The following is a 26576-nucleotide window of genomic DNA, read 5'->3' as shown; positions in this document are numbered from 1 at the left end:
ACAGGCAGCCACTTGGAAATTAAAAAGTTGTGTTGATGTAGATGTGTGAGAAATCTGTGCACATGTGATGCCACTAAAACCAGTTTTACTCTTTTCACACAATATCAAAGCCCAATGACCAGACTCAGACAGACTTGCCCATGCCTGTTCTTCAAGCATATGGACCTGCTTACAATGTCCAGTAGAAACAACAAACTCGTAACAAATATCAGTACCTATATTATGTGATTAATATATTGCCTAAGGGGCCCAACATTTTGCAAAAGGCTGTCACGTCAAGCATTAGACTGCACACAGAGGGTTAAACCCCAGATGCATAAAAACATCAAACGGGTGCAATAACTGTGAGAATATGACCCACTGACTTACTGAGACAACAACAGAAAAGCTTAAGCTGACTAAAGAGTTCCTTACTTCAGAATTAATTAGCCAGAAGGTCACTGACCCTACAGGAAAATGAAACCTCCCACTCTGCTTAAAAGGATTAAAAACAAAGCTGTTTTGAGACTATATTGTTCTTTTAATTATATATTCAGGGAGGCATTGCATTCATGAAGCTGTAATTATGTAATTGAGGCTAGAATACAATAACATATACAATATACTATAAATGTATATCTAGAAATATGTCTCTTTGCACAAATAATGAAATAACCAACAGGAAAGTGATATTTTGACTAAAATATTCAATAGTCAAATGTAACATAGACTGCCCTGTAGCAGTTCACAATACCATTCTTGAAATGTACAGACCAGTATGATTTTGTAGGGTTAATTGATACCTATTTTCTACTCCTTTTCTAGTTTTTAGAACAAGGACTATCCACTAGTACAGAAGATATTTTTCAGAACTACATCTTCTTCAATCTGCTGTTCCACATAAGTCACCCATTATTTGTTTAACCTGGAGAACCAATGAAGGCCTTATGAAGTACAGCAGATTATAGAAGACATTAGACTCAATTCACCAAGCTATGACACAAGGATAAGGCTCTCTAATTTATACAATTATATATAACATTTATAATATTGTGTGACTGTAATGATCAAATCTCATTGAGCTTAGCTGAAAATAACTGTCAATTATAAGTATAGCCAAATACCTGTCACTTCTAAGTATACCATGGTATGTAAGCTTTGCAAATTGAGCCTATAATTTAGAAATGAAAGCAACTGGTCCAGTAGGCCAGTTTCTGAGATTTACCTACTGCAACTCAGCTTGGTGCAGAGATAAAAACGATACTGATGGTGCTTACCTTTTACATATATTGTATATTTAGGTTACTAAGCTATGAGTATTTGGTGAGAAAATTATATTTTGGTTGTCAGATTGCTTTCTATCATTTGACTGGCTCTAAAATACTGCATATATGGAATTTATAATGGAGCCCATGCAAGGTATGACTACTTTTTTACGCAGCAGACCAGACGCAGTATTGTGGATGATGTATAAATGTTTAGGTTATAGAATGAAACTTAGCAATAATATTAACATGTTTAGATCATACTTTTTTCTCATTAGATCTCAGATAACAACAGTCAGATCTCTCCGACTGTTGTTATCACTCTGTGCTCCTCCTACATCTACTAAAACCACAAATAGCAGTTGCAATCTACCAGTGTATCTTGTCAATTTAGTGCTGGTTCAACTCTACTGGATTGGAGCCTAATATACAGGATCTGGGATTCTTTGTGTGGATGTTATACACTGAGTGGCCAGATTGTTATGACCACCCCATCAGTACTTCGTTGGGCCACGAGATAACTCCACGAGATTACTTCATTGGGCCGCCTCGTGACTCCACGAGATGTTGAAAGGTGAGGCGAGGAATCTGACACTGCACTGTTGCCCTTCTGTTGTACCAGTCTTGCCACTCTCCGTTCTGCCCTAACATTGACTAGTTGCTGACGGCCACAATTCGCACGTTCAGACCCAGATTTTCGGCTGACAGTCCAGTCTTTAAACACTTTAACAATGAGCCCCTCTTGAACATTTAACGAATTCTGCTGTTTTGCTGATACTCGCTCCATGGCTCGCGCCAACAATCATCCCACGTTTAAAGGCTGTTAACTCACATTGTTTACCCATATCTTCAGAAAAAATCACTTTTACTGTCGTGGTAAACAACCTGCTTCCCTATTTATAATGGTCTGGCCTCCAAGCAACTTCAGCGCGAAATTATAGCTAATTATAGATAATTATAGCTAATTTGCCTACAAACGTCAGGTGGTTATAATAAACTGGCCACTCAGTGTATATGAAGCGCTTTTGGTCATCTTAGTCTATTAGGGATTTTTTTTGCAGCACACTGGACTGCAACACACATGCATTTAAAGGTCTGGAATCATGCAGCGGTCATTCCAAGGGGCCTCACAGTCCCTGTTGGCGCATTTAGTTATTTTACAATATTGACTGGTATTCATTTCACAAACAATTGTTAATAGGACCTTATGGCCATTATCTCATTGTGTTAGGATATATTTGTGGTAAGCCCTCCTCGTATCAGCTCAAATTTGTTCTTATTTTCTTCAAGTTGTACTATTTTAGCTACATTTAAACCACTGTAATATACTGCATTTTAAATCATAATACACGGCTAGATTTCAGATATTTACAGAAAGGGAAGTTGGAAAGTTGGATTAGGTCATCAGACCTGTCATATCAGTTACCATGCAGGGTTGTGGCAGGAAGATTACCAGTACACTGACTCTACAAATCTCTGCTGAATAACATGAAATGTAAATGTACATTTTAAAAAAAAAGTAGGTGGAGGAGGGAGATTTTGATTTCAACAGCATAATCGCTAAAAAGGATTTATTTTTGTAAGTGCTGACTCTGTGTGACAGCAACATTTCTTAAAGGAAAGGTTCTCCATATAGTTTTCAATGAAGGGAGGTTAAGGTGAAACTAAGGTGAAATTGTCATCCACTTCAATGCCTCCATTCAGCTGCTCGGAACTCCACTACCTTGTATATTCAAGCCCCATTCATCTACAGCTCTCTAGGATGCTATGGGCCTAAAGCTGGGCATTATGATCGGACTGCACAATCTGCTCTGGATTTACCAAGATTATGTAATGTACATGCCTACTTAGGCAATCCCGTCATTGTTTTTCCAATCAGGCAGGCCCATTCACTACATACTGTATATGTTGGCATATACTGTATGTTGGTAATGATGGTAATGAAGATAATAACATGAATGGTCAGTTAAATACAGGGAGAGAAAGCCAAAGAAAGAGAAATAAACCCACAATATACCCAAATTTTCTTAAACATTATTTTTTATTTTACCGAAACCTTACAGCTGTCAGGTGCGTCCGCGGGCAAGCAGCACGGAGGGAACCCGCTGGCAGGAAGCAGCCTGAAAAGTCCGAAGACAAGGTAACAAGGGGCAATCCAAAGAGGTAGTCGAGTGCAATCCGAGGTCGAGGCAGGCAGCAAAGGGTCAGATGCGAAAGTCGGTCCAAGGTCGGTACACGGAAAGTCAGCAGAGGGTTCAGGAAACTGGCAGCAAGGCACATAGGAGTGGAGCTTCGTATGTCCCACCATGAGGTGGAATAACTCAGTAATAAGCCAGGGCTCTGGCCAGGTTTTTATAGACAGGTGTGAGTCCGCCCCCTGGTCACTGAGGCAACCAGGAGGCTTCCCTCCCCGAGAGCCAATGGCAGGCGAGAGACGGTATGTGTGGGCTGGGGAACCTCCCCCGGCAAGGCCCACACCTGAGGCCTAAACAGGCGCATTTGCAGTGGCCGTTGGAGCACACGTGGTTCTGCCAGGCCGAAGGGAGGCCTGCACCATATGCCGTACCATCTGACCCCGTGGGGAGGGGACGCCCCCGGCATCCTGAAAACAGTAGCCTTTAATTACTTACTACCTTGGACACCCAGCCTCACAGCTGAGTCCTGCTTGGGAAAAACTAGTCCAGTTTAGGAAAAACTAAACTAGACGCTAACAAGACCCCAAACACTACCGTCTACCACACCACACTGCTTCCCCCTTTTTGTCGACTCCTTAAAGCGACCCAGTCATGAAACCATGGAGCAGCCTAATAAAAAACAACCAAAAAACAAATTAATTAATTAAATGACCAAGCAGTCACAGTGAGATCCATTCACAATGACTGCTTGATATAATAAAAAATAAATAAAAGTGTCAAAATTTTAAAAATAAGTGTAAAGAAACAAAATAAGTGTAAAAAGATAAAAATAAATGTAAAGAATGAAAAATAATATATACATATATTTTTGTACTATCATTTTGATAGAATTAACTCCTCACAATGAAAATCTGCATCTGAGCTGCAGACTAGTTTTTCACCCTAAGGGGCTAATTTTTCCTCACGACAGCGATGTTCAAAGTATGTCACTGTCACTAAGTGACTCTTAGCTAATACTGGTCACCTGGCATACATGGTCACTTTTAGAGAAAAAAATAAAATGTCAGCTTTTAGTTTTAGGCTGAGAGGTACAGAAAATGTTCTGAAATCCTAGGGATGTGTTTCCAAATAAAAGACAAATAAATGAATTTATTTGAATGTGTTTTTTTAAATGTTTTAATTTTTCTAAAAATAATAATAATCAAAACTGGGGAAAAAGTGTCTGTGAAGGTTCTCATTCATCCAGGTGATTGTATATCTGTAAAAAATAAATCAAGGCAACTGGCCTTGCTGTATGTTTCTGGTCATCCAACCAGCTTTCTCAATTCAGAATGACTTGTACAAAAATTGTCCGGGAATAAATATGGTGAATATTGCTCCAATCCACATAATCTGATAGTCGCAACCAGGTGTTGATTGCATTTGCTTAAATAGAGCTAGGAGGTGGAGACTGGGGAAAAAGTGTTTTCGTTACGTTTTTCTCTTCATTTTTTTATATTTTATTTGTCCTAAGTGAGGCATTAGGCACACATATGTGATATAAATATAAACCCTTTCTGTCCTCTGAAAAACAATATATAATATGTGTGGGTGCACTTTGTAAGAAAGTATATTACTGCCGTAAAAGAATCACACAGCAAAAATTTAAAAAGTGCGTCAGTCATTAGCGAAAAGAAACAGAAAAAAAGCTCAGTCATGAAGGGGTTAAACAACGTTTTAGGCATCATGAGCAACTTCTCATGTATCTTCTGTCCTGCCAGTGCAAACTAACACTTGATGTGAGGTTCTGTCGTTAAAATATTTCATGATGATTGGTGAACATGTAATGATACCATTTGCATGAGAGGAGTAAATCATTGTAACTGTGTAAATTATTGTGAATCTGTATAATGTGTTGCCCACATTTGTAAAACACTCCACTAGAAATGTGGTATCACATTCTATAGCATTTAATTGGAGAAAACACTTGCATAAAGTAAATGTCCGTTTGAAAAATTACCTTGTATGATAAAACTTCCTGAAAGCGGCAACTGAAAAGAAAATGACCAAACATCAATTACATTTCAATAAAAAATAATACTTTTCTATAACTTTCTGATTTTTCATTGACTTGGCAGCTGTCACTGACAGCCATATCATGACAAAAGGGATGTGCATATACAGGTGAAACTCGAATAATTAGAATATCGTGCAAAGTTCATTTATTTCACTAATGCAACTTAAAAGGTGAAACTAATATATGAGATAGACTCATTACATGCAAAGCAAGATAGTTCAAGCCGTGATTTGTCATAATTGGGATGATTATGGCTTACAGCTCATGAAAACCCCAAGAACCCCAAATCCACAACCTCAAAAAAGTAGATTATTACATGCAATCAATAAAACAAGGATTGTACATAGAACAATATCGGACCTCTGAAAAGTACAAGCATGCATATGTACTCAGTACTTGGTTTGGGCCCCTTTTGCAGCACTTACTGCAATTACTTTTGCACGATATTCTAATTATTCGAGTTTCACCTGTAGACACGGACTAGTGGTGTTCCAAAGAAGGATGTACACCATGCATCTTCTAGGGGAAACAACCTCAAAGAGCTGTCCATATTAATGTGTGAACATGCATTTTGCCCATGGAGGGCAAAGCAACTGGTTCACCTTATTGCCTGCTCACCTCCTTCTAGTACTTATCTTCCCTTTGTTCCACTGACACTCCATTTAACTGCCAGTACAAGCTGACATACATAGTACATCTGGTAAAGGGGAGCATGTGACTCGTCACATGAAGCAGGTAGAGAAACCTCACCCATGTGTAAGCTCTGAAGAGACTGACTTTGAGTTGACATTTGGCTTTTTCCCTTTACTTTGTCTGGCAAATGGTGTGGAGTAGGAGCAAAAGGAAGATTGTTGTAAGGAAACTGGGTGACTGTTATTTCTACTGGTACTTTTTTCCTAGTCAGATTTAAACGTGCACAGGTAATCAACCAATGGAGAATTAAAGTGTGAATTGGACTGGTTACTTTTTGGCAGTACAGACTCAGGTTGAATACATAAGAGGCAATGTTTTGTATCTGGTTCTGAATTAGGAAAAAAAAAATGGAAAACATATTGGAGCTACACTGAAGCAATTTTAGCACATTAGTGTGCTTTTGCCCTGCGAGGAGGAAATGCACTGGGCAGGTATAGGTGAAATAAAATAAACAAGACAAATATCATTACCTTCGTGGAAATGTGGTCTTCATTGTGTTTTGGATAAATCCATAGCAGCAAGGACAGATGACAAAGGCTGCTCTAGCCCCAATGCAGTGTTTAATCACCATATCTGTCGCTACTCCACATGCGTGCAATGCTACCTACAGAGAATATGGACACAGTTAATGCATTTTACACTGAACATTAAAGGACCTAAATCCAAGAGCTCAATTGTTATGTGCTGCAGCTTACCAGTTCTTAGATGTGGTGGCTGAGTTAGTTTTTTTTTCCAGGCCAAGTACATTTTTACAAGGACTGAAAAAAAAAATGTCAGAAATCCAGTGTTTTTAACTTCTTGGGGAGTGAACTGAAATCTCAAACAATGCTATCAGCCTTCTAGGCTATCTTGTTTGAACTACAAAATATCTCCTACCTATGTAATGGAGATGAGGAAAAGAGGGGTGTTTGTAGTCCATATGAGGGGTGCAGACATAGGTTAAAATGCTGATCCTCCATTAATACAGTAATATGAGTGACTGTTGTCACCAGGGCCGGATTTACTCTCAATGCTGCCCCAAAGCCAGGTTCTGCAATGCGCCCCCCATCAATGGAGAATGGCAACCAGATGGCAGGCTTAGTTTTAATGTTTTTTTTAATCACTTTAAGTTTTTATCTATCTTATCTTCTACTTTTTTAATTTTTATAATTTTTTATCTTATTATTGTTTTTTTCATAATAATTTTCTTATTTTTTAATAATTTGTTTCTTATTATTTTTTACTTTTGAATCACCTTTTAATTTTTTTGTTTAATTATTTCTTATTATTTTTTTAGTTTTTATTTATTTAATTATTTTTTATCATTTTTTTTTCCACCTAACTTTATTGCTATCACACAGGACCTAACACCTAACAAGCCCCTGTGTGATAGCAATTGGAGGTGACATGTTCTCCTTATTGACCTTGTCACCTCCAATACATGAGTTCTAGCACAGCACTGTGCTGGAACACCTGTGGCAGGTGAGAGGGGAAGACTGCTCTCCCCTCTCACTGTGTACACGGAGCGGCAGGGTTACATTTAACCCTGCCGCTCTGCTCCCTGCATCGGCGGCCAGTAAGAGGAGAGAGACTCAGCGGCGGAGCCCGGAGGACAGAGCCAGCGAGGAGAGAGGTAGAGAGGTAGCGGGGGAGGGAGGGAGGACGGGCGGATGGACCGGCTGCAGACTTTTTACAAGTGATCTTGGCGACATCGACGAGATCACTTGTAAACGTACAATCGGCTTCCCTGCTCTACATTTAGTCCTGCTTGTGCAAAGCAGGACTAAATGTAGAAAGCGCAACTTACCACCCGGCGCCCGGAACTTCCCCACAAGGACACCGATGCCGCCCCTCTGCGCCCTGCCGCCCCGAGGCCGGGCCTCGGTGGCCTTGTGGGGAATCCGGCCCTGGTTGTCACCCTAGGACAATGGGTGTGTGTGTTACTGGCTAGATCACCAGAAATAAAGGAAGAAACAAAAAAAATAAAACTAATACAGCCACCACATCTTAGGACTGATAAGTTGCAATATATTACATTTTTATTTTTGAGTTTAGATACACTTTAACCCAAAAACATTTCATTCCAGTTCTTGCCTGTTATCAAGATAAATGTATCCCGTGTGGAAATTATTTTTACCCTAATGGCAGAAGTAGAATTTTTGTACTCACCGTAAAATTCTTGGAGTCTATTGAGGGATACCAGAAGCCTTACAGGGTTATTCACTAAGTTGCCGGAGGCAGATCAGTATGGCTGATTTCAGCCGTACATCGGCTGAAATCAGTCGTACATTGGCAGCCTTAGGCTGCACTTTGGTGAGCCCAACATGGAGAGCATAAGTGCAAAAGGACTTCAAATCAGCCTATCCAAAATCTAGATCGGCTTAGCCGAAGCTCCAGCAGCTCACTCGCTGCCGTTCGCCCCTATTCACATAGGGGCTGAACGGCAGTGAGTGAATAGACGAATGCGGCCGAGTTGAAAAAAAAGATTTTAAAAATGTAAAATCTAAAAAAAAAAAAAAAGATTTTTTTAAAGAAAAAAAATGTTTTAACAAAAACAAACAACTGGAGCTAGCAGTGACAGCTAGCTTGAGACACAAGCTGTCCAACCATTTGCAAAGGCTAACAAACATGCTCCCATTCTGGAAAGTGGGGGCACAACTACATGAAGAGGAAGGCTTGTCTGGAGATTTGGCAGATAGCTAGTTGATGGGGAGCCAAGCTTAGGGGGTCATGACTACACCACTAGCATCCTTGATAATGTTGTGAAGAACTGGTCTGGAGAGATTGTCCATCGAAAGGCTATGCGGAATAAACTTTTTATACACAAGCGTTCTCAGTCCAGTAGTTTAGCCAAAGCGCCTACGCAACTGAACTGGCATGAGACACATGCAAGAAATAAGAAGGGAGGTTTCTAGTAAACTGTTACAGCTGCAGTTTAAAGCTACATCCATTTGCTTGTATAAGTAAGGAGTTAACCTTGTTATTGATTAGATCTCTTTTCGGGATTTTGACCAGTCAGACATGGGTTGACAAAGTAAGGGAAAGTGTTTGCAACCTTGAACGTTTTAAATAACTCAAGACTTAAAACATTCTTGGTATAAGCAACAGGCTGGCCTTCTAGTTACCGAGAGGTGGGCACTGCTACAATAAGAGAAAAAATGGTTTCCTTTAATCTAGCAGTGAAAGCAGTCGACTGTGACTCTTCAGGGACAAGCAAGTCAGTCAAATAGTGGAGAGACACAGGATCAGACAGAGCTCCTGTACCCATTGGTTCAGAAGACGTGGGCAAACCAGCTAAAGAATCTGCAGGAAAGGATGCGGGAACGCACTTGTAGCCTCTGAGATCAGAGTCAGCAAATAAAAGAGTGGTTGGGGTTTCATAAAATGCTGCATGACAGTGGTAAAAACCTCAACAAATACAGTCAGACCTAACAAAGCAAGAAAGACTCTGAGGATGGAACAGACTCTAATTTCAGAGGACAACATGATTCCTGGCTGCAGACGTTGACATCTTCAGAAGTCGTGCCTCATTCAGCCCTAGAACCATTAGCGGAATGTGAGCTAGGGACTTGGGACTGCTCCACCATATCTAGAATCAGACATGTTGTGACCGCTTGTTGGTAAGGCAATGTATAGGCTTAGGGTAAGAAGCAAGGCCTTGGGGACCCATGAAACCCAGACAGCTAGTAGCAGATGAGGGTCAGACAGCTGGAGGTGACCAAAGTCACTGTAGGTGGGCAGCAGGAACAGATCAAAGACTGAAGTTCCCCGTGGCACTTTTCAAACAGGAGCAGCAGTGGGGAGATGCTTCCTCAACACTGCATGGCAGAAAAGAGAGTGCAGAATCACCACAACACCTCACCTGTGTATGACGTCAGCTCTCACAGCATTAATCCCTTCTGCACCAAAACTCAAGAACTCTTGGACTAAACAAAGGCACCCAGCAAACGAAATAATAGAGGTATCTTCCGGTACTCAGCCTGACCAGAATGCTCACTAATTGAGGCTTCTGAGCCAGGGCAAGTGCTGAGGCAATGTCAAGGGCTCAGGACCAAGAAAACACTCTGCAGCAAACTTTACCAGACTGGTTTCTGTAAAGCACCCTAGAGTCCAGTGGCCAAAGGTCACTTCCAGGCCTTCTCCACACATCCAGTCCAGCTGGGTCCAAACTTGGAACTTCAAAAGCCAGGCTGTGGACTACTGCACTGGAAATTTGCAATAGCAGTGATGTAGAAAAGAGTCTTGATCAGAGAAAAAAAATATGCTAGCAAAAAACTAAGTTAGTCTCAACACAGCAGAGCTGTGGAAAAGATGTCCATCTTCCTAGGACAGTAGTAAAAAACTGAGGCATGTTGGTAGTGGGAGAGTGGTCTACTGGGCTGGCCTAATATTTTTTGCCTGCCAGTGCCCACTCTTCCTGTAGGTGGCATTATAACCCAAATGGGCTAAGGCTTCCTGTATCCCCCATGAAAGACAAGAAAGAAAAAGATTTACACATGCTTCAGCAGTAAATCCACGGGTATACTTAAAAGGAAAATGCAGGTCAATGAGCCAAAAAAATGAATGCAGCTGCAAAACTCTGACCCACAGCAATGCAAGGCAAGGCATCTTGTGTTTATAGGCCAAGTCAGTAATGCTGATAGTAAAAAAATAAAATTGCAAACATACTGGACATGCAGGACAATGCAGTCCAGTGTGAGGGGACCTTACTTTCATCACACAACATTATGAAATAAAAGGGAAGGATTTTAGAGGTTCAAAGTCTATAAATGGGTCAGGCAGATGATAGTCCAAAGAAAAATAAGTAAATATTCACACACTTCATGAACAATCAAATATACTGCATACAAATGTCACCGGAATTTCTGAAATGGCTGCCCCCAATAAATAAATAATTTACATGAAGATGGTGTTCACTGGATTTGTTTTCATGGGAGTTTTTCTGTAAGTACCTGCCATACAAATGTGGTTTACAAACCAATGTACGTAGTAGTACAACTTCTGAAAAACAACTCATGACAAAGTGACATAAATTGATCTGTGCCCACAAACATGTCAACACTTGAACAACAGTTTAATATGTAATTTTTTAAGTGAAATATACACAGGATGTAGCTTCAAAGAATGCAAAGCATCCTATTTAAGATAAAGACTGAACTATATGTGACCTCCTATCAGGGGGATGAGAGTCACTGATCAATGTACAGTTATGGGGAAAGGTAACCTGCTCTTCTACTATGTATAGACATATGACCATCTGATCATTCTGTTTCTGAAGCTTTAAAGGCAAAGTCCACCTTTTGCAAAAATGTAATAAATGCACCATTAAAGAAAAAATTTGCATGTAGTAAATGTTTGCACTGGAGCCTCCAGAACATTTCAACCATGACTAGTTCCATTGTGGGTGCAATGCACAAGCTCCTGCAGACTCTCCTTTAAGTACCAGGTCTGTACGGCGTTATAGCCCTTTTGTTATGGGACTGGAGGTAGAAATTGATGGACTACGAGTGCAGAGACATCACCGCACTTGTGTTCCACTGAGATCTACAAGTCCCTCTGCCACAGTTTGCCGCATCCCGTATTTAGAGCAGGGGTGGGCAACGTGTGGCTCTGTTCAAATTTATAATATAGAATTCAGCAGGGAGAAGATCCCTGCGTTTCAAGAAAGTTGGGGGAGGGGGGCGACAGTTTGAAGATGGAAGGTTAGGGAATGTGTCCATGTTTCATATTACACCCTAAATATAGGTGTAACATGAATCATAGTCTGAAAGATGGAATTTGCATTTAAGTAGATGAGGAGGACAGGAGAAGAACTGGAGATGAAAGACACAAAGCAGACCACCAACTAAAGATACAGATCATTCTGAGTATGTGCGTGTGGGGGGGGGATATGTATACAAAAATGCTCACTATGTGTTTGTTTGTGTCCATGTGCCTAGGGAGCTCTAGAGATGAAAATCATCTGTTTGGTAACATAGTTATATTTGAGGGCCTTTTTTTACATTTTGCACATTAAAGCAAACAGAAAATTACAAATGGGAATGTAATCTTATTGTATATTGTTGGGTTCATGAATGTATACAATGATGAAATCATCAGTGGCGCATTGTGTGTGGGTGTTTCTAATAACATCTTCATGATCAGCTATTAGTATAATGGAAAAATGGAATTATAGGTTGCAGAGGTGAATCAGTTGGTGTAGAGAAATATCACTTTTGGAAAGTACCTGGGATAACAACGGAATAAAAGGAGAAAAGATGATTGTTAATAATAATACAAGTCAGTAATTCAAGAACTTATTAGTGTGAGTTGTCAGTTACAAATGAATATGGCAGCCAAAGAATACCTAAACTGTAAAAAATGTCCCAGGTTTACTGAAATAGATTTTTTTTGACACAGAGTTCATATGTCACATTAAGCAAATCTCATTAGCCAAGTTGAATAAAGTTGATCTATATATGAATTAGGGATGCACTGACACCCATACTAGTATCGGTACCGATACAGAGTATTTGGGCAAGTACTTGTTCAAATGCTCTGATACTTAACTCCGATACCGGAACTTCCGGTCAGAGGGAGATCTCCCTCTGACCGGCAGTGCCAAAGGGAGCATGGAGCCAGCTTTCTTTCCAATCAGGAAGCTGGGAGGTGGGTTATGACCCACCACCCGGCTTCCTGATTGGCTAGGAATCCAGCTTCACTTGTTGCTAGGCAGCCCGGCATCCTGGCCAATCAGGAAGCCGGACGGCAACTAATGACTCGCCGCCTGGCTTCTTGACTGGTCAGGAAGCCAGGCAGCCTCGGCAAGTGAAGCCTGTGTTCTTTCACTAGAACAACACCTTCACAGGCAATCAGGAACCTGGGCGATGGGTCATGATCCGCCGTTCGACTTCCTGATAATCGTACTCGATATCCCTAATATGAATGTTAAGTTAAAGTAAGAATCACATAGCTGGCCTTTTTATGAAAATGCTAGTTGCTTATGATTTGCCTTCCCTTAGGCCAGCGGTGGCGAACCTATGGCACGCGTGCCACAGAGGGCACACAGAGGCCTTTCTGGTGGCACGTGAGCCTAGGTCCCGCTTACAGTGACCCGCACACTCCAGGTGCAGGTCACTGTAAACTCATGCTAAGTTTTTAAAGATGGCCGCTGCGAATCGTGGCGGCCATCTTTAAACCTGGCAGGTGCCCAGATTCTATTTAAAAATTGCCGAACCAGCAATATAATAAATCAGGGGTGCCCAATAGGTCGATCGCGATCTGCCATTGATCACAAAGCAATCCCTGGTAGATCGTGATGTCCTGTCCTCCTGACGTGGGATTTCTCTGGATCCCCGCTGCTCTCCCCCATCTGTATGCAGCGGGGATCCGAGAAGTGAACGAGGCGCTGCAGGCAGCGGCGGGGGTCGGAGCCGCTATCATCAGCAGCACGCCGAGCGGTGAGGAGAGAGAGAGAGAGCCGCTCGGCCTGGATCTGACAGCCGGCGGCACTCTCTCTCCTCACCGCACATGCTGCTGTGACAACGGCTCCGTCCTCTGACTGATCTTGCCTTGCTTGTGATCTATCAGTTCCCAGCATCTGTGGATGCAAAAGTGACTCAGAGGCTGGATTTGTAATTGATTTTTATTGCACTTTATAAATAAGTCCTTATTTTGGCCCCTATCTTTACATAGCCACCAATTGTAAGCAATAGAAGCATGCCCACAGTGTCTTATGTAAAAAAAAAAAAAAAAAACATCTCCAAAGAAACAGTTACTTTTATTAATTTTAGGTGTGCTGTGTGAATGGGAAGACATAAACATATAGAGGCGTTTTCTCAAAATGAACTGCAAAAGTGGAAGTACACCACAAAACAGTGGCCATGCACCTTGTAAAGGTCTGCCTAGGATTGCTGTTTTTGCTGCATGTTGTGATATTATTTACATATGTGGCTTTTACACACTTGCAAACCTGTATCAATCAATTTGTCTCTTTGAAAAAGCCCTGAGATTCTTGTGTTCCTAAATTTATGTCACTTTGCCTATAAAAGAAAATGTGGAGCATGTCAGAGTGCAGTTGCCCTTTAAGATTTATAAGTGACTTGGTTGACATCAAAAGTCTGCTCATCCAACTGCATTTATATAAATGATGTAAGCTACATGCATGGACCAGGAATACATAATTCATACATTGTGAACCCAATTAGCCCTGTGTCAGAGCATGGCTTTGACCACGCACAAAACTTCCAGTTCCACCGATATGTACAATGCCCAGGAAATGTTAGATGGGTTAAATGGAAGGAGGGACAGTGGGATTCATTTGTACAGTCTGACATATCACTTGGCTTAGACTTCTATTCTATGCCTAATTTATTGTTGTGTTTTGTACGCTAGTAGATAAACACAAAATAGTATAGAAACAGCATTATTCTAACAGAAAGGGATACTAATATTGTAGGCTATTGATCAATTTAAGTTTCTTTTTTTTATGGAATGTAGCTTCTTCATTGTATCTGAGTGGATTGGGGTTTATCCAGATCACTGGATACCATGATGGATAGCTGTGATCGGTAACAACTAAATCCTAGCAAAGCAATTGCTTTTTAAAAGGGGAGGAGGAGGGCTTGTCTGAGGTCACATCTGACTTTCTGATGAAAGTGCACTTGAACATTACTTATGCACAGGGCATTGTGGGAGAACGGGTCATGACAGCTTACTTTCATCACTGGTTTGAACCACTTTAGAAGTCAGCATTCTTCCAACATCTTTATTAGACCAGCTCTTCTGGTACCATGTTTACTCAAGCTAGGCCTCAAAAAATGAGACATTCCACCATGACATGTGGTTGCACACCATTTCAGTTGTACAACATGCAGAAAATAAATGTTTGTTCACTTGGTACGGCGTTAAGTAGAGGCTCCTCTATATTATTTAAGAATGACAAACCTGTCTACACACAAGTGCATTCTACAAATAGCTTTCCTCACTACCTAGGTAAGGAATTCTGCATGACGTTTTTCTATATAAATGAAAATAAATAAATCAGATAATAGTAGGTCACTAAGCTGTTTGAGCTTAACTGCAATCATTGAAGATTTCCAGGAATAAATCGGCTCGGAGCATTGGTTGAGTATAACTCTTTTTTAACTTAGACACAAGTACCAACTCTTGCAGGGCGAGGGTAGCCCCTCTGCAAGGGTTAATAAAAACATTTCCTGGAGTTCTTCTTTAATTTATCCCTCAATCATTTTCTCAGCTAAAGTTCAGTTAATTTACCAAAATAAATATGTGTTACATTTTTACATTACTTTTCTTAATTTGTACAGTTCTCATGGAGCGTTGCTTATAGTCACACCTCAAAAAGCTCCATTTTGTACCCTACTTAGTACGTCTTACATTTAAAGCCAACTGGAAGGTACTAGTACTGTAACATGATAATCTAATGTATTAAACTTTTTGCATTGAATTTTACATGTGAAACATTACATACACTGCTGATGATAACATGTTTGTAGTAACTTTAGCAGTAAAACCTTTATTGTGCTAAACACACCATTTTGGAAAGGAGAAAAGTAGCAAATAACAGACAATAGTTAAAATACTTATATTTTAGTGAACTGGAACCTTATAAAAAAGATACTTCAGTAACACAGAATTTTTTTTTGCTGTGCTGTTAAACTCAATTTTATTTGCTAGCTAAACTAAATTGCATTTATCCTTGGAAGGGTCAGGTCTTAGACATAATTTCTATGGAGGGGACACTCAAATCAGAGAGAGTGATTTAGAGTCTTCTTTAATTCTGTACACATTGAAATGTTACTTGCATACAGCGTTTAGACAACCTAAATGCAGAATCTTGCTGCCAGCAAGAGCCTACATTCTATGTTGTAAAACTACGCCCTTAAAACTACGTTTTAAATAAAAAATAAAAATAAAAAAAGAATACATAGCAGAAACAGCAACATTCATATAATGTACCCCAATATGAAAGGCTCCTATAAAATAATCCAGATTGGCTTGAATAAACCAGATGTTTGATAACCCCAATCCATGGCTCCTCTCTTTAGCCCGAATCAGAGACTCTTCTTTATTCTCTATCAGAACAACCTGCAGCCAGGGAAGAAACATAATATTTAGTCACAGCTAATCAGCATATATTACACAATAGTTCAAATAATGTAGATACGATGAATAAATTAACATAATGAAAGAAGCTCTCTTTAGATGATCATTCTGAGGAAGAATGTCATATACCTCTGTAGTAACATAAGGATTAGTGGTTAGCATAATGTCTTGCAGTATGTGTTCTCCCAGTGTCTGTGGGTTTCCTCCCACACGACAGCTCAATCATTTGCAACAGACCAAAAATCGCTCATTGAAAATTCTGGGCAGTGCAGCACAGCACACTGAAACGCACAAGTGGGTTGAGAAGGTGCATTGGGGTGCCATTCAGAATGATGCACCATAAAACACCAAAGTACACAATGCACAACCCCTTAGGGCTTATTCTCACCAGGCCGGTCTGCTGCAGTGTGGTGACGTGCGTTGCAATATGGAAGTCAAGTCTTTTAAATGGATAGAAAAGTGTGCATGCAGCATTTTCAGTAGTGCAGTGCATTAATGTGTGTTGCCCAGCACTGCAATGCTGGGAAGGAGCTTGGGGTGTCATGCAGAATGAATGGCACTGTAACGCACATAATGTGCACGTTATCGCTGTGTGCTGGTGTGAATGGGCCCCATCAGTCCCCAGCAAGTGCACCTGGATACATAGAAAGATTATTATTTCCTCCACAGGCTGGTAGGTTAAAAGGATTTTGCAGTTTACCTGTAGGAATAGAAATCCTCTCTTGAAACCTCTGATAATTAAAAGATAAAGGTGCCATGTCTTGCAGAATTCAGGGTTTTATGCTAGCATTCACTACAAAAGACCAGCTATCGCTCAGTTTATATTACTCCTGTATGTTGATGGGCAGGCAGGTAAAACCTGGCAGTCTTTGTAGGTTTCTAATAATTCATAGAGTTTAGCAAGATAAATATTGCACAAATTATGATGTTAACTTTCACAAGCCAACAATAAGTGCTTTTCATCTATGAGTAACAGCTTTAGAAAAGCCTCATGGCTTCAAGGCTGTAGACAATAATAAGAAAGGCAACTGGTGTGGTGTATAACTAATATTGCATCTCATTACAGCTTGTTTTTCTTAGCAATATATACATGATGATGTAGCTTTATCTGTTTGAAAACATGGTATAATCGCCTCAATTCGCATACACCCTTACTGGCCCTAATGAGTGATTGTTGGTTTGGCTGTTGAAGGGAGATTATACCCTCCTTCTGGCAGGGATTAATATTAATGCGTCAATTTTTTCATTTAAATCATGAAGAATTTTACAGTGCAAAGCAATTGAATAAACTAGGTATATGTCAGCCAGCCTGAGCAGAACATATCAAGGGTTACATTATAAGATAAACCTGGAACAGAGGTTAGCCATGCATTTACTTTAGTGGCTGAGAGGACAATGATAATAAAATCACTCCATCCCAATTCTGTTGTGATATAGACTGTGAAAATGGTTCCCCAACCGCCCAAAAAAAATCTCTTCCTAACATTAAGGGCTCATTTACATGTAGGTGATTCATTGTGGTACATTAACACACATGGCTCTCCTTGGCGTGCATTGCATTGAGGCAGCCTAATCATTATGAATAGGCTGCCAATGCACCACAACGCAAAAAAAGTACTTGAACCTTTTTTTTTTAGCAACGCAGCACACTATAATGCACAGTAAGTACAATGAATGGAACTTAAAAGCATCACACACAGCGCAGGTGTGTTGCTGTGTTTGAGCACATGTTGCCACCAGTGTGTATGGGCCCTTAACTGTGTCACTAAAGCAACAGTTGTCTCCCACTGATAACTCATTGTTATGGTTTCCCTATCAGTTACAGACACACTCTATTCAATTACAAACAGATGGGGACTATTGCATGGCACACCTTGGCACGCTGTTAACTGATACTGCTAGTTGATTCAGACCTTCACAGTTTCCTGAGGTTATTTTTATTACTAGTTGAACTAGTAGTGACTGACGATCTGGTGCTGAACAGATTTATATTGGTTTTATGGGAGAGATGAACAGCTGATATTGTGAGGGGCATATTTCCACAGATCTGTCAGCTATACATTTATATGATATGGCAGCTTGTAATACTAAAAAAAGATAAAATGACTGGAAAAGTTCTTATCTCCCTTTCAGTACTGCATGTCTTCTGTTCTCCTGGATGAAAATAGAATGTGGATAAGTTCTCATCTCCCTTCCAGGCCCGTGGATTTCTTCTGTTCTCCTGGTTGAAAATAGAATGTGGAAAAGTTCTAATCTCCTGTCCAGGCCCCTGGTTGTATTCTGCTTTCCTGGATAAAAATAGAAGAATGTGGAAAAGTTCTCATCTCCCTTCCAGGCCCCTGAATGTCTTCTGTTCTCCTGGATGAAAATGTAATGTGGAAAAGTTCTCATCTACCTTCAAGGTACCTGGATGTCTTCTGTTCTCCAATATAAAAAAGTCCTGTTGATAAATTCTCATCTCCCTTCAGGCCCTTGGATATTTTCTGCTCCCCTGGATGAATATGGCTGATGAAATGTTCTCATCTCCCTTCCAGGCACCTGGATGTCTCCTGTTCTCCAGGCTAAAAATGACTGTTGAAAAGTTATCATCTCTCTTCATGCCCGTGGATGTCTTTTGTCCTCCTGGATAATAATGGAATGTGGAAAAGTTCTCAACTACCATCCAGACCCCTAGATGTCTTCTGTTCTCCTGGATACTAGAAAACAGTGAACTGATGAAGGATGCACACTGTTTTCACTCAGGAGCAGCTAGAATAGTTTTTAGAACTAGTAGAGCTTATGCACAGTGTAAAACTGTACATCTACTCCTTTATTCACCTCATCCCTCCCGTAATATCAATGTCTAAGAGAAGAGATTATCCTCTATTATTCATTCATTTAAAAGGAGAATTATGGGGTGAGTGAAAAACACGCACCCCCATAATTCAAGTCGACCTGTGACACTGAAGCCGTCAAAGGTCGGCTCTATTGATTGGGAAGTCAAGGGAACACATTGCGCCGATTGTAGTCTTCCCGATCCTCTCCCTGCAAAGAGTGGTGACTGTCAGTCACTGCTCCCCACAGGTATTCCCTCCCTCCCTCCCCTCTCCGTTTTGCTGGCGCTGACTGGAGGAACGGATGGGGAAGGGGGTGGGCACAGCTGGCTCTGCCTCTAGAGAGGTAGAACTAGCTGTCAACCAGCCAGCGAGGCGGATCTCAACAGTATTGTCGGAATCCGTCCTGGCTGCGGAGCAGCTTTGCACTCTCAGCATATAGCGGGCAATAGCCCGATATATACTGAGTTTTGGATCACCGGAGGACATTAGTATATGTCCTCCTGTGACCCTAAAGAGAACTATGGCCAAAAAGGGTCAGGCCACAGTTCTCCTTTAAAAAAAGCACTATATTTAGCACATCACATAAATCCTAACATTTTAGACAAGAAAGAGGGACACATTACAGCACCTCCTTTACACAAAGCATGACAAATTCATACACAAAAACTGGTTGAACCTACAGGTGCTTTTTTAACTCTCCTTTACTTTTTAGTGACTTCTAAAAGTAACAAACAAAATAATTGAAAGGCAAAATGAGAGATTAGGAGCGATAAAAACATTTGATAGAGAATAACACTTTATCATCTGCATATCACTTCAAAAGAGGGACAGTTTATGGGAGACAAGAGGGACAGTCAATTCTTATTTTCATCTAATCCGAAGTACATGGGTGGGCATTAAATTTCAACTTTTATTATTATTCAATTACAGTAGTCACATATCTGCATGCTCTCCTATGATGTATGGTGTTCCATAGGAGTGCACTGAAAAGATAAACAGTTATGTGCAGCTTTTAAATGCATCTGTCAGATGCAAATACACTATATGCAACATCAATGCCTTGGCAACAAGGGTAATTAGTTTGGCCATTAGGATCAGAGAGGCTGTCTTGTGTACCCTGCTACTTCTTCCTTCCATAATTACCCACCTTTCATAGTACTCAGCTCAACGGAGGTCTTTGATCACAGTTCACAACATTAGGAAAGTTGCTATATTTAGTGACTCATATCCTTATTAAAATTTCTGAGCAGCGACATTGCTAAACCTGCTGAGAATCCTAAATTCAAAGTGCCCACAGGTGACCAGCAGGAACAAATGAGTAGGATTTGGGCAAAGTAGATGGGGCCTTGGCACTGAACAGCAAAAGGGCCTGGGGCTATGCTCTAGGTCAATATGTATTTTACATGAAGCACTGTCTGTGTTAGCCACAGCAAACAGATTCTTCTGTTCATTTTCCCACATAATCTGAAAATATATAGCAAAAAAGTGACCGTTAGCTGTGGGCAGTATATAACGTTCTTTAAACAAGAGGCCCAGTGACAGGAACTTCGGTTTGTATGGTGTCCAAAAATAAGCTTCAGTGAGGAAATGCTTACCTGGCATAACGGGAGCATGTAAGCCAAAACAATCCCAACATGGCCCTGTGCAATGAAAAAGCAATAATGAGTCACAAACAAGTGGGAAGAACATTTATCTTATTAGGCATTGCTTTTGTGAAGCCAGAGTAGAAAGATAAAAAAAATCTATCTGAGCATTACTCTACAAGTGCCTATACATAAGAAACTAGAATACAAATAAATACTGTATTTTCAGTTATTTCAAAAATATGAACATTCTTAACCTGTAGTTCATCATTTAGTCTGCTTACCGGCAGTATGCCTTCAATGTACCAGGAACCCCATTAGCTGTTTTTATATACTAATTGTTTCCTGTAAAGTACAGGGCCCTATCAGTGGTCCCTAGCTTTTTGACCAATCTAGAGCAATGCTTAAATATAAAAAGTGTTGGGGATCCACAACAAGCATACAATAACGCTCTCAATTTAATGTGTTCAGTGCATCAAACAAGATCAATTCACTTTACAAGTTATTTTAAGAGTGTTCAATAACTTCTCAACTTTCTTTTTTTTTTTACTTAGAGATATGCTTTAATTACAGAGTCTTGGAAAGTATAACAGAAGTACTTTGGGGAACTTATTTTTTTTTTTGTTTTCTAATGATCATTGACACAAATCATCCTTACTGTGTACCTACAGCAACAGAATAAAACATAACTTTTATGCTGACTACACACTTTGCAATTCAATTGTACAATCTCCCTTAAGGTGCCCACGCACCTTGCGATAATCGTACGATAATCACGGGAAATCCCGCGATCGTACATTTATCGCAAGGTGTGTGGAAGGCGTGCGACCTCTGCTACTGTAAGGTCGCACGACTTTTATCTTAGGAACATGTTAGAAAACCAGCTGAACATCTACGATTTTCTAAGATAAAAGCCGCACGGCCGGTGTGCGCAATCGCACACTGCCCTTTTAGCATTGCGGTCATCGGAAGCCCGCCCCTCAGCGGGGTGGGCTTGTTATCATCGCAAGTACGATCTGCCTGTCCAAGATAGGCAGATCGTACGTTTTTTAAATTACCTTACAACCATCGCAAGACAAAAGTCTTGCGATGGTTGTAAGGTGTGTGCCCAGCATTAGATCTTCAAACAACTATGTAGTGTAAAGGCCATTTTGATTGGATGCATATCGGATGGAATGTTTAGGTAGGTCGTCATATTACATTGGCTTTGGTAAATTATACTGAACGTTCAGCAACAAAAACGGGGCAACATTTTCTGACCACACCCGTTTATAAATCAGAATAGATGGGGTCGTCTGCAGTGCACAGGGTTGTGTGATTTTTAATACACAGTTGCAACTTTTCCTACATTGGGAGCGCCACAGAAAAAGATATAGCATCTTTGGTTGAGATAAAGATGACCTTATACAATGAATTCGCAAAACACCTAAGTAAAAAAAAAAAAAAAAAACTTTAGACACGTGCCTGCTCCAGGATGCTTTTTTTAAATCTTTAAATCCACTTAGGGGAACAGGGAGTCAGTTCCCCACTAAAGCAGGGGAACAGGAAGTCAGCTCCCTACTATAAAAGGGGAGCAGGATGTCAGTGCTCCAAGTTTTAATAAATGGCTGCAATCAGTGGCTCGTCAGTTGCTGATCATAGCTATTCCGTAACAGGAGATAGGAGTCCAGGAAACTATTATCAGCCTTTCCTATGATGTTGGGATTGTCTCCTTTGTGTGAGTGAGTAGGCAGCAGTGGATACTGTGAATAGAGTTAGTACGAATAGAATCATAATCAGAAACACTGAGACTGCTACATTGCTATCTGTGATTGATAATAAGAAGATGATATAGGATATAGAGAAAGTGATGAAATTATTATATGGATGCAGTTCATAGTTAACAACTGGTGAAGGACCTGGGATGTATAAAAGTGGTTACATCAATACAAAAAACAAAAGGGTGGGTTACTGCTGTCTCTCTTCCCCCTCATCCACACCCCAGGGTTCTTGGGATGCATAGAAGCCATGTTGGAAGACAAGATAGTGAACATTTATAAAAGTGTAGCCTTCTCCTGAAGACGTGGATTAATGCAAAATGTGCCGAGAAAAGCACAGTATATCTTCCAATTTAATCCTTGATGTACAAAAAGATAGAGTAGGACATTTATAAAAAACGTAAAGGAGAACTATGGGGTCAGGGCTTTTCCCCATAGTTCTCCTAAAGGTAACGGGAGGACACAAACTAGCATCCTCCCGTCACCCTAAGCTTAGTATACTGCGAGCTACAGCTCGCGGTATACTGAGACGGTGCAGCCAGGACGGATCCTGACATTACTGTCGAGATCCACCCAGCTGCGGGATTGACTGCTGGCTTTGCCTATGTAGAGGCAGAGCCAGCTGTGCCTGCCCCCTCCCCTGTCCGTTCCGCCAGTCAGCACTGGAGGATCGGACAGGGGAGAGGGGGAATCCCTGCAGGGAGCCGTGAGTGACAGTGACGACTCTCTGCAGGGATAGATCGAGAAGTGAGCGAGAGACGCTATGTGTTCGCTCACTTCCCGATCTATTGAGCCGACCTGTGACAGTTTCATTGTCGAAGGTCGGCTAGAACTATGAGGTTGAGTGATTTTCACTTGCCTCATAGTTCTCCTTTAAACAATAATAAAAATATATAAATGAGATTATGAGAAGATGGGGCTACATGATCTATGATATGGGATTTTAATGATGTGCAAACTGACAAATCTATAGGAAATGTGTTCTTTTTTTAAAATATGCAAATAAAGTGTATGTGATTTTATGATATATTGTTGTATAAGCCTTACGTCTGTGACAGTGAAAGTTAAATGTGATAGGCAAATGTTTTAATTGGAATTTCTCTATTATGTTATATGCTGATGGGTGAAATCGCTTTGAAAATGATAGGCCAATAGGGTGAATCCTATATGAAAATGATAGCTAAATGTTGTAAAATACAGCCAGATGAATGTCTGGCACACTTTTACTGCGCACATTGCACAGCAAATCCATTAAATATAGACCCCAAAGTCCTGAGAAAACGAACAAACCTGAAAAAAAAACAGAAAAGAGATATAGAGTGAGATAAATTACCCCGCCACTACAAAAGTCCACAATAATATTTCCGGATTTTGCCATGTTTTTCACTACCAATATAAGATTATTCAGCTGCTGTTGTTTCCTCACAACACGGTCACTGGGCAGGTTTCCTAAGGAAAAAAAAATACAGCACATTATTACAAAGTGAGAGTGACATATTGTTTTTATATCTATTTGATCTTTTTGTGACAATTAACTACCCAGTAATAATATAATATCCTATGAAATACCTTATGTGTATTTCAATCAATACTGCTACCTTCAAAATGTCCACAGATAAATCATGTATACTTAAAAGTACTTTAATGGAAAAAAACAATTACAGATTAAATACAGAATCGAAAATAACATTTTAATTCTGTGCAGTTGCTGGTAAGATGAACCACGTTGGCTTCTCAGATTTTTTCGGGATGCTCCGGTTGCAACATTTCCTTATTAGAATTCCCAACTCCACCCAACTGTCACAACAGATTATTTTGTCACACCTTCTGATGGATTCTTCATAATGTACACTAAACCAATAAGTGAAAATCCCAGTTGCAAGAGAGGGACACTTTTATTGTAAGCTTGTGGGAGCGATGGAGTCACAAATAGCTTCAAGTAAATCTCATCAATTGTGTCCTTAATAGACATAAGAAGCTGCTGAGTGATTTCACCCTTCTGGATCCACCCAGAATGTATATTCAATTTTTGGATGCTGTACTTTGCAGGGAAATCATTTGATAAGTTGCAAGTTGTGATAAGAAGCAAAAACAGCCTATAGTTTTCTATTACTATCTTTGTGTCATGAATTAAAATAACTTGAAATGATTTCATTTGCATCACAAAGTACTGTATCATTGTTGACTATATTTTATGTATTTTAAAGCCATTATCAAAGGACTTTTAGTTGCTTCAGAACTGCTGCATTCCCCATACAAGTCAATAGCAATGCAAAAGCTAGTGAGAGGCCAAATGCATGTCAAAATAACCTGCCAATTAACTGTGAGCCTGGGTTCACCTGTGTAATGCGACGTTGCACGTGCTTTGCAGCGCGGTTTTACATGCATTACTGTGCTTTGAGGTAGGGCACCCTATTCATTTGGGTCTACTGCATCTACTCCCTGTAGAGAGCTGTGACTGCCACTCACCGCTCCCTGCAAGGATTCCCTCTCCCCTTTTCATTCCTCTAGCATACATTGGAGGGGCAGACAGGATGGGGGTGGGCACAGCTGGCTCTGGCTCTAGAGAGGCAGAGCCAGCTGTCAATTAGGCGGTGGGGTGGATCCCGACAATATTATTGGAATCTTTCCCGACTGCAGCGCAGCTCTGCGCTGTCAACATATAGCTGGCAATAGTCCTATATATGCTGAGTTTTCGGTCACTAAATGTCCTCCTATGACCCAAAAGAGAACTAATGCCAAAAAAGGTTTGGCCAAAGTTCTCTTTTAATAGGAAGCAAAAGTCGTATTCCGAACACTTACAATAGGGAATGGGGATGAACTGGTGTAAAATGTCTGCTCGAAAAACTGCAATAGTGGCAGAAACATAATTTCCTCCATTATTCTCTGATCATTTTAATGGCCAACTATGGAAAAGCTAAGGTACAAATGAATGCAGTAAATTTGAGAAAATTGTGCAGTTCAGTTTATTTAATTATTTAGTATCAAGTGCAATGACTACTACAAGGATATAAACTACACATTTATTCTGGTTTTTAATAACCATGGCATAGAAGACATTTGCACTAGTGTATTAATGCCCAACTCTGTTATTTAGCTTTGGAAAGAGTGGGGAACTGTTAGACCACCTGCCACATTTGTAGTGCCATTTATTTCCCTAATGGAGAGATGTAATAAATCCCAACCACGGAAATCAACAATAAATTGTTAAGTGGAAACATGTGCTGAGAAAAATAGATACTTCCACTGCTGACCTTGCCCACCTGTCCTGCCAATCTGTGTACTGCAGTACTTCCTCTGTCACTGATCTACAATAGGCATGCAGAGAGTGAGGTCGGAATGCTTGATCTGAAGGCTTATTCTAGGTCAGTAAGCCGAAAAGTACTGAAGCCAGTAACTTAAAATGATAGCCATGTAACAAGCATTTTCAGTCAGTAATAGCAGCACCTGTACATAATTCAGGCTTTCTTTCAAAAAGACTGCTACACTAGCAGGGTTATTCACAAAAGGGTGAAGAGTTTGGAGAAGTGAACAATTTAGGACAAGATAACTGAACTGGAAAGTGAGCTGAATTGGAGAATTTTTCCAAATCAGCTACTTTGGCCTAGATTGTTCACTTCCCCTGCCTTCTCCAGACTCCTCACCCTTTATGAATAACCCTGTATGTATTTATGAATATCACATATTAAGCATGACATACAAATGATTGATTTTCTTCCCACAAAGGAAAAACTAAAAATAATACTCAATGAATATGTTGTAACTGTAATAAGGCTTATGAGAAAAACAATGTATTCATTTTCAAAATTTTCCAGTAAATATGGAAGTGAGTAACAAATGTTGTTACTGTATCTATTTTAATTCATTATGCCTGAAATGGCTGCTGAAGTATCTATTGTACTGAATGCATATTGTTCACTTCTCTAAACTGGTTTATTCAGATGAATATGAATTGGATACATTTCCAGAAATTCTATGTGCCAGCTTCAGCAAAATGAACTTCGAATATATATTTTGTAAGGCATATTTGTCTCATTTATTTTAGCCGGTTGAAAAAAAAAAGTTCAAATAGAACTATCGCCAACACATTTTTCATTTCAGATAGAGTAAGAAAGGCTTACAACCCATGTCAGGATTTTTCGCCATCTGTGTCCCATTTCTCTTCACTTCCTGTCCCATAGCCACAACAGGAAGGGAGCGGAGATCCCT

General features: G+C 40.3%; 1 protein-coding gene across 1 annotated transcript in view; it reads right to left on the bottom strand.

Moving 5' to 3' along the window:
- The window catches only part of GSTCD (glutathione S-transferase C-terminal domain containing), a 106998-nt gene that overhangs the window by 3686 nt on the left and 76736 nt on the right, over window positions 1-26576 (bottom strand). Inside the window, exons 5-9 of the mRNA XM_018554483.1 lie at window positions 23701-23816; window positions 20623-20667; window positions 16065-16193; window positions 6599-6732; window positions 5379-5409 (exon numbers count right to left, since the gene is read on the bottom strand). Of these exons, the coding sequence (XP_018409985.1) occupies window positions 5379-5409; window positions 6599-6732; window positions 16065-16193; window positions 20623-20667; window positions 23701-23816 (455 nt within the window). The remainder of the gene's footprint in view (window positions 1-5378; window positions 5410-6598; window positions 6733-16064; window positions 16194-20622; window positions 20668-23700; window positions 23817-26576) is intronic.

The sequence above is a fragment of the Nanorana parkeri genome, unplaced genomic scaffold, assembly GCF_000935625.1.
Source record: "Nanorana parkeri isolate BGI_ZX_2015 unplaced genomic scaffold, ASM93562v1 scaffold161, whole genome shotgun sequence".
NCBI classification, from domain to species: Eukaryota; Metazoa; Chordata; class Amphibia; order Anura; family Dicroglossidae; genus Nanorana; species Nanorana parkeri.
The sequence above is the reverse complement of the archived record's forward strand: the minus strand, read 5'-3'. Positions and strand labels throughout refer to the sequence as shown.